The 9,535-nt window shown below is 31.5% G+C and overlaps 1 protein-coding gene across 2 annotated transcripts; it reads right to left on the reverse strand.

Moving 5' to 3' along the window:
• Positions 1-299: 299 nt before the first annotated feature.
• Positions 300-6,816, reverse strand: RpLP0-like (ribosomal protein LP0-like). Of its 2 annotated transcripts, none has more exons than XM_088238534.1 (3): positions 6,585-6,816; positions 6,256-6,500; positions 300-777 (listed from the first exon to the last, which is right to left on the reverse strand). In XM_088238534.1, exons 1-3 carry the CDS (start codon positions 6,610-6,612, stop codon positions 325-327), a joined length of 726 nt encoding a protein of 241 aa, XP_088094660.1. In that variant the 5' UTR covers positions 6,613-6,816; the 3' UTR covers positions 300-324. The 2 variants fall into 2 exon arrangements, with proteins under 2 accessions (XP_088094660.1, XP_088094661.1); XM_088238535.1 differs by having other exon boundaries at positions 6,581-6,763.
• Between the last annotated feature and the right edge of the window lie 2,719 nt (positions 6,817-9,535).

A 9,535-nucleotide genomic window follows, 5' to 3' on the forward strand; every position in this document is an offset into this window, starting at 1 on the left:
AAGTAATAATTGAAATTTGTGAGCTAGTCAATAATGTGTTTGGTTTTTAAAATTTAAGCACAAAATTTCCGTCATGTGATTATTTATACATTTTCGAAATGCAGATTTCCAAAAGTAAATTAGTAAAACTCAAATGTATATTTTAACAAATATTTTGTAAACATTTTTAAAAGCTTTCGTAAAATATAAATTCGGCGCTATTGAACTCTCTTTAAATGAAAATATTGCAAAATTATGTTCAGCTTCTTATATTATACATACAATGTAATATGTGACAGTATGGAAATAAAAATGCTGAATGCCACATTTTAAATGTTTATTTATTTATGTCTCATCTTCTTCCATTTGTTCATCATCTTCTACCTCTTCAGCTATATTTACATCCTTTTCTTTAGAATCTACCTTATGAAAACCTTTATCTTTAGACCAATAGCATTTCACTGTCAACTTGAACACGGCCATTTTCTTTTCTAACAATTTCAGTATCCTGGCTTGTTCGGGAGTTAAAACTTGTCCTTTTTTGCAGACTTCATGTGGTTTTATTAGTGTAACAATCCCCCGCTGTAGACTTGTTGGAAGTCCAAGTTGACGAAGGTGAGGTTCTATGGAGTGAGAAAATTCTTCTAATGGACCTTCAGGGAGAAGTACATCTTCTGTGGCCTTAAACCCGGCTCGAGCATAATCATCTTCAGCAAAACTTTCAAACCATGCCAAATTACTTTTAATCGGGCGATTAGTGAACAGTAAACCACATTGCCCAATGAGCCGTTTAGACAGCTAGAACAAGAATACAAATTATTATTCAAACCCTGCTTTACCGTAACTTGTTTCCCATTTTCGGCTAGAAGAAAATGGCCTCAAAATGGAAATTTTTGAAATACGAATGAGCTACAATTAATGGTATAAATATGAAAGTGAGGGAATAGGGCTTATGGACCTGTCATTGGCTGATTTAAGTGATCACTTTACACACTGTATAATATTCACCATTCTGCCTTCGTTTGAACATCAATATTTCTTAAATTCTTCTATCTGTTGTTTCTTGTGTGAAAGAACTAAATCTTTATTGATGCTTAAATATAATCACACTATTTCAAAACAAATAGGGTCAGGAGGGGTAATAATGAGATGAAATTTATATCTTTTATATTCTCTCACTGAAGAATCTAGTTTAATGTATATATTTTTATACATAAATATGTATATTTGAATAGTCTTTCACATTTTATTTGACAATTGTAACTATTTAAGGTGGTATATTCTGTCTTATTTTTATCCTCAAGGTGGGGCAAAAAAAACCAGAGTGCAAAAACAAGACAACTGTGGCAGTATTGCTATACTATATGTATGAGAAAAGGGATAATAGGGCGTCAATATGAGAGACTTTGGGTTGAATTTGCAATGACTACGAGGGTTTGAACAATTTTTGAGTGAATATATTATCTAATAAGTCTCATTTTTAACCTTTTTAAAATGTGAAGATGAGAAAACCTTATAGTTTTTATCAAAATTAAGTATTCTATTTCTTTTTAAAATGCAAAACACAAATAAAAATCATAAAATTAACATCAAATCAAGTTAGCAACTCAACATAGAACCATAGTGATCATTGTTTTATCCATAATAGAAAAAAAAAACATTTTAACCATTAAATAAGTTATTTTGTGCTTCATAATTTTTACCGAATTGAATTCAGTGCGTGTCCTGTTACAGTGTATAAATTTTTTTTTTTTTTTTTCAGTGCATTTAACCAGTAAACAACTATTAAACTAATTATAATTTGATTGTGGGTAGAGTACAAAAAGTCTAATAAATGCATCGTGTGCCCTGAGCTAATCACTGCGAACAACTCATTTACGTGCTGCGAGTGTAAAGGGTCACTCCATTACAAGTGTGGCGGTTTACCTGAGGAACCATCGAAACACCTCACTGCCGACAGACGCTGAAATGCACTCTATGCATACAGATTTCTCAAGACACGACTGATAACGCGGTGAAACCAGAGATTACAAACCAAGAGTTTGCGAGCCAGAGGCTTCACGAAAAATCCATATTAGCTGAATCCCCAGCCAGCTCGGTATCACTTGATATGATTTTAAGTGAAATCCTTGATACTAAAGGTCAGCTGGCGGATCTCTCCACTCTGATAGAAGATGTAAAATTTATTCAAAGTGAGTTAGCGGATCTAAGAGCATCCTGCGAATTTAACAGAATAAACTAACTGACTGCACAACAAGAATCACAGCTATGGAAAAAAAAATCTAGAGATAGATGAAATCAAGGTAGCAGTCAAGAACGTTCAAGACGACATGAATCGACTTAAGTCAGAGATGGCTGTCAAAGATCAATGGTCTAGACTCAGCAATATTGAAATAATGGGTGTACCATAGAAAAAGGCCGAAAATCTATTCACAATATTAGACAGCACCAGTCGAAAGGTGGACTACACTTTTCCTAAATCCCAAATAAATTATAAATCACGGGTACCAGTTCATAATTCTAAAGAGAAGTCAATAATAGTGAGTTTTATTAATCGATATTTAAATTTGTCAATTAATAAAACTCATATAGATAACAAATTTTGAATATCCAGTGACCGGTTTCATCGCTTTCGCGACATTTCGCGAAACCGGTCACTGGATATTGAAAATTTGTGAATTAAAGTATCACTCGTGTTTTATTTATATAATAAATTATTTGTTTTGTTTTATATATAAGATAAATATAGCTGTTGGTTATCCAAATAAAGAATTTTAAAAAAATCACCATACCAACTTATTGGTTACTTTAAATACAAAATGCAGAAAGTATCACAGGCGAGTAACAAAAAATCGAAAAGTGTAATTATTTTCTTGTATATATGTTTGAATGGTACATTTAATTTCTTCTGCTGTCAATGCAAATCCCAATTTAGTCATAATCTTATTTTTTTATGAAAGGTCTGTTTCTTGTTCGCAGTTCAATGTAGTTTTTCTCCCTTGTTTAGACAGAGGTTTACCAGAAAATCACCTTCTTAAGAGTGATTTATTAATTTTAAATCGTTCAGCTGCTTTACGAAGTGACATTTCTCCAGTTCTGACGAGCCGCATGGCTGTACAAAGGTCATTTTCAGAAAATTATTTAAGTCTTTTAATGTACTTTTGTGGCATTTAGGAGTTAAGCTTGGTCCTTGTAGTCGCGTTTTTACTGGCACACTGTCTTGTAATTACTCCGTACGTCCTTGTGGTCTCAATTTTACCCCACACAAAAAAAGCGCTCTTTCCAGTCAAAACTTAAAGCAACACTGATTTATGTTTGTGTGGTTACACAGAAAGTCTGCTAGCATCGTTCGACACTGCAAGCAGCGACATGCGGCGTTCGCAATATAACAAAAGTTTGTTTGCCAAGTTTGAAAGATTTTCTGAGGATAATTAGGTATACTTTTGCATATTTTTTTAAGTGCATTTTTGATAATAAAATGAACATTTTCATAATGGTAGTACTTACCATATAATATGTAAATATAACTAGTATTTTTTTGTTATTGTTTTGAAGTAATTAAGTATTAGCAATAATGCTGTCTTTTATTTACCCGGCTTTTTTCACTGTCTCATTTATACTCTACATGTTTAATTTCAAATAACCCTACAGTGGATTTGTTTAAGAATTGAAGACATGAGTGGATATAGGTGTTATGTGACAAAAACAAAAAGGCAGAGATAACTGGGGTTAAAGTTTTGAACACGAGTACAATTATTGATAAAATGATATCTTCATTCTGCTACTTTTTGCTAGTGTAGTAGGCTTTATGTGAAAGGGCTGTACATACAATCTTTATTTATGTAGAAAAAAAGCACTTTTTTTTTTATTTGCGACATTACGCCTTCATCCACTTATGTCTTCTATTATTGACTGTGTTATGACAGAAAATATAATAATGTATTATGTAGCATTAGGGTTTCCTAGTAGATTAATTTAGAAGAATTTCACCTCATCAACTACTATAAATGAGCGAGTTAACCGCTAGAATCGCAGAACCGAATACTTAAGAATGAGAAATCGTTCAGCTAAAATTGTAAGAATCTTCGATAAACGAGAACTAAATAATCTATAGTTACTCTCACTTCATTATATAGTATCTTTATATGGGAGCGTGGTAGTTACCTGTGGCTCTATCCCACTGCATTCCTCTCTAGCATGCTGGGGACCAACAGTTTGCAACAAAACGATGGGTTCACACTGACCCATTTTTTTAGGCTGATACGAGGTATATATATCAAGAGCTCAGCCATTTTGGAGAGAATCAATTTTGACGTTACGGATGGATACATCCGACAGCATCGGCGCAGTCTGTTTTACCCCACAGCTTCCAGAACCAACCTGCCTCTGGTTGTGCTGATTGGAAGAGCAGTCAGGCAGCTGAACATGATCAATTGGGATATTGACATCTTTCACATCAGTGAAACTATGTTTAAGAGACAAATACTCTTCTTGTTGGATAGATAGTATTATGCCTTCATAATATCGAGCCATTGCCCGAGGGTTCCTGGCCTGATATGTTGTCCTAATTTAATGCCTTTGATTGAACTGAAGTTCAGTGGTTTTTTTTAATTTTTGCATATTGTATTATCAGTGCTATGCTTTTCTAAAGTTTTTTATTTCTGAAATTACTCCGCATGTGAGGTCAGAGGTTCTCTTCCGTTTATTCTGTCAGTTCTGCCGATTGGTCCGTTTACGGTAAGTAAAACAAATATCTTTCACAGCTTATCATTGGTTGATTCATATGAACTAGTGACATTGTTCAAAGTAGTTAATTTCTGTTAATTTTTTTTGTGCATTTCCAAGGAAAGATATCATTCTCAAAAAAAAACCAGATAGAAAAATTGAAGAAATTAGATTTTCAAACCTATGTAGGATAGTAAATGTTACACAAACGGTAAAGTGATCAGCAAATTTAAGGAAATAAGACCTGCAATGCAATAGTTGTTCTAAGAACAGTTATTTGAAAGTTCTACTTAAGGATGTGGAGACTCAAATTGAATCCACAATATGTCAATTTTAGTTCTAGAAAATGAATTTTCATGAGAAAATATTAGATGTCTTGAGTGATGCATATTTGGTCATGCAGAATTACGTTTATGACATATTAATTTTTTTCTAAAAATATTGATTTTGTAACAGGATAAAATAGCTAAAGCCGATTTATTGAATAAAAGTATTTCGATAGATCGAAAAAATGGAATAAGTGTTACATACAAACATTTCCACGTGAAAACTTAAATATCTAATTTATTTGTTCTTAATAGGAATTCAATAAATAATGATACTTTTCTACTCCGATACGTTTGAATAACATTATTTTTAGTAATGAGGCGCCTATCCACGTAGCAAAAATAGAATATAAATGTTACTGGAGTGAGAACAACTCGCAAGAAAGCCATCAGAGCCACTTCATAGCCTAAAGACCGCTGTTTGATGCGCCTTTTAAGAACGATATTGCGCGACGATGGATAACTATTTTATACCGGAGATGCATCAACATAAAGGCTTCAATAACACAACCATGGCATATACCGCTAGAAGATCAATGACTATAGTGAGGAATATTTTTACTGTAAAGTTAATAAGTCGTTAGAAGTTTAAGTGGAAGAATTAATTGCTAGTGTTTGCTACAAAACAGACAGCGTCGGGGTAAAGTTATTTCTAAAACATAAATTCGCATTGTTTCTGATTACAAAAATAAATCAATGAGGAACTTCAGCCCTACGGTAAATTGGATACAAAAAATGTTTTCTTACGCGGGGTAAAAATTAGAGCATTAAATTGTTTGGCAAAGTTTCTTGAAAATGTTCAGAAAAAATAATAAAAAATATTTTGATAAAAACGCACTACTTTAAATGACGTCACTGGTTCATGTGAATCAACCTATGATCTGAGAGCTATGGAAGATTTCCGGTCTGCTTGTCGCTTCTGGACCAATAGGAAGAACTGAATGGGAATAAGCGGAAATGAACCTCTGACGTCACACGCGGAGTTATTTCAGAAATACAAAACTTTAAAAAATCGTAGTGCCGATAATACGATATGTAAAAATTAAAATAAAAAAAAATTGACTTAGTTTAACAGTCTATTAACGAATAAAACATTTGAAAAAAACCACTGAACTTCCTCATTACGTTTAATGTATTATTGTTAGAATTTTTTTCTAAGTGTCAAATTTGCCAGCGGACACCCTTAATAACAAATATTCCTTTAATTAATGCTAATAAATCTTACAAGATGTAATTTGGTGTGTACTTCATCAGATTCTGATTTTCCCAATCCTAACGCCATAACCTTGTTTTTTCCAAAGAAAAATCTTGAGTCTTTCCATTCTGCTCTAAGTTCTTTCAATTTAGTATTTCTCATGTTGTGTACAGTAAATAAGAGTATATTAGAATACTTTTCAACGGATTTCCTTATTTCATCTATTATGTTTTGTTTCAGGACTAAACCCTTCTTACTCGTTTTTGTCAGGGAAACTGTAAATAAAAAATATTGTATTAAATACAACGTTAAAATAATACCAATATTCTAATCGAAACATTTACAAACAAGGTACATACTTTTTTTATCTCGTTTCGATCTCGGCATTTTAGTGAGATTTAGTTAAGTCAAAGGAGTGCTCTGAATTTATCGAAAAACCCACAGTGGAATACGAAGTACAAAATATTTATTTAGGTTATAATAAATGTCAAGCAACGTCCAGCACGTGTTTATTATACGATTCCATAGATCAGAAAGGAACGAGTAGACTGTATATTAAAGTATATTAAAATATAGAAAATTGAAAGGAATATCTTCTTCTTCTTTAGTTATTACCAAAGTGTAAAATTTAATAATAGACAAAATGAAGATAGATGAAATGAAAAGGTATCGGATAAACTTATGCAAAGAAAGTGATTACTAAAAAAAACAGACATAATTTTAAAACAAATCCTAAGAAAAAATTTAAAAACGAATATAAAAATGGAAAATTATCAATTATACAAGTTTAGTTAATAAAAAACTAATATGCATAAAATTTACACACACATATTAAATATGAATTGGGTTATAATCCCGTAGCTAGTGTTTCGGACTCACGGATCAGAGGTTCGAGATTTAATAACAGTTACCATTTCACAAATTGAGCTGTTTCATGAAGACGTTTAAAAAATAACAGTTTAATGCAATGTGCGACCCCAATCCCCCACCCCCCCCATTTTTTTTTCCTAAATTTTAATTTATAAATTTTTCCTTAGGCTTCCCACTTCTCCTATCGTTTTAAATATTATGTAATGAATTTTAAAAAAACATGGAAGATTTTCCGTTGCCCAATTTTTTTAACTCTAAAACAAAAAAATACTTATTTTCTAAATACATTTTTTGAATTTTCAATAACTATTGTATGTATTTTATAGGAACCTTATTTTATTGAATAACATTATTATTTTTAAGATAATACTTTTATTAAATGCAAAGAGAGACCTTTGAATTTACAAAATGTCATTTTCTATAACATTAATGGTCTAAGAACGTTTGATTGCGTTTGTCATGTACAGGCCCGTTCACACGTATCACGCAAATTCACTGGGCCCGGTAAAATTAGGGTGGGTGGACACATATTTATTACACTTATTTGTTTATAAATTTGTACAAACCACTTTAATTTTTTTTATTACACTTCGACCGGTTTCGAGGTTACTACCTCATCGTCAGGAATTTAGCTTACTTATAATTACACGCGTTGCTATTTATATAATAAAATATTGTATAAAAGAGACAGAAAATTGAAAGAAAGAGAGAGAAAGAAGATAAAATAAATCATAACGGGAATAGTTTTAAAAGAGGACTCGAAGTTAAATTTAATTAAGTATTTATTATTTGAAGTTTTTGATTAATGGCTTTACTAATTTTTCATCGTTCTAAATTATCTAAACGAAAACCATTTTTATTGACATGCAAAATTTCTACACATGTTTCTTGATTGAATTCATGGTTTTCGGATATAAGATGATTTGCGAATTCCGAAAAATTATTATTACTCAGACATCTTTTATGTTCTTTGATTCATACTTTAAATTTACGTGAAGTTTTTCCAATATAGAAATTTGGGCAATTCAATTTATAAATTCTCGAATGATTTAATTTATCATCCTTATCTTTACAATTTGTTAATATTTTACCTATGTTATTATTAGTATAAAAAGCTGGCCTAATATTGTTAGGTAAAATTTGTGCTATATTATTAGAAAATGAATTAATGTACAAAATTCTACGCCAGTTCTCATTTTTATTAGAAAAGTCCTCTTTTAAAACTATTCCCGTTATGATTTATTTTATCTTCTTTCTCTCTCGTTCTTTCAATTTTCTGTCTCTTTCATACAATATTTTATTATATAAATAGCAACGCGTGTAAATATAAGTTAGTTAAATTCCTGACGATGAGGTAGTAACCTCGAAACCGGTCGAAGTGTAATAAAAAGAATTAAAGTGGTTTATACAAATTTATAAACAAATAAGTGTAAAATGTCATACCACAAAGTGAAAAATGTTTTTGATAACAATAATACATATTTATTATTTTCCTTTTTGGTTTCATTTAATTAGTTTCTACTCGCGGGTGAAAATTTTGCATAAAAAAATCAAGTGGAGATTAGTCGACCTCATGGTGTACTGTTTCGTGTTTTTACCTGTCTATTGATAAATGAAATAATTTCAAAAATATTTTTTTATGAATCCGCCCAATGTTCTTTCGTTGTGTTAAACAGGTCAGCGGTGGCAGAAGACACGTCGTTTCGTAAAGGGAATATACATGCATCCTTAATTGTTTTATAAGGTGCCGTCTTTATTGCATCCGATTGCTGTCTCTCTCGCTGTCACGTCAAGCGCAAACAAATGTTTGCCGAATTCTCCACTGTTTTTCATTTTATAATTCCGAATACCTACCTACCGTACTACTATAATTCCGAATGCCTGGTGCAATACTAAGTGAAATATACCTGTATATAATTAATATTAATAATTCTCGTCGTGTGTGTTATTTAACTACGTTACATTGTTATTGTTTACTTGCATCCGATCGCTAGTTGCTAGTTTCATTTATACACCTGTAACTATGTTTTCATTCGGATTGTACGCGTATTATATACGTACATTAATAATCATTCAACATTTATAACACTTTACCCCCGCCGTATTATCAATATTGTAAATACGAGAAATTGTCAGCGCAAATTATTGGATGCACGTATAAATTAAGCGGGCTTCTTTACTTACATTATTTATGGGAGCTTACACTAAAATTGAGCCACTTAGTAAGCTTTGCATTCCTTTTATATTTATCACTTCGTCAATGTGTAAAATTAAAAAAACCCTTTTAAAACATGGCATTCATTATTCAAGGCATATGTGTTTATGAAGTGCTAATTATTATCATTATTCATTATCAAAAAGGATCGAACGACGGGGTTGACATTTTAAAGAAATTGTCAGCTGATTAAGTGCCTCATTACTGTTTGTAAATTCTGAGAAT

This window comes from Micrasema longulum, unplaced genomic scaffold, assembly GCF_059751315.1.
Source record: "Micrasema longulum isolate JH-2025_06_02 unplaced genomic scaffold, ASM5975131v1 h1tg001914l, whole genome shotgun sequence".
NCBI classification, from domain to species: domain Eukaryota; kingdom Metazoa; phylum Arthropoda; class Insecta; order Trichoptera; family Brachycentridae; genus Micrasema; species Micrasema longulum.

What these genes read in the sequence shown, in the direction of transcription:
- RpLP0-like (XM_088238534.1), bottom strand. Translation starts at nt 6,612, where the DNA reads ATGCCGAGATCGAAACGAGATAAAAAAA. An exon ending in ATCGAAACGAGATAAAAAAA is followed by an intron (nt 6,501 to 6,584) that starts GTATGTACCTTG and finishes TTTTATTTACAG; the next exon opens with TTTCCCTGACAAAAACGAGT. An exon ending in TACACACCAAATTACATCTT is followed by an intron (nt 778 to 6,255) that starts GTAAGATTTATT and finishes TTCTTGTTCTAG; the next exon opens with CTGTCTAAACGGCTCATTGG.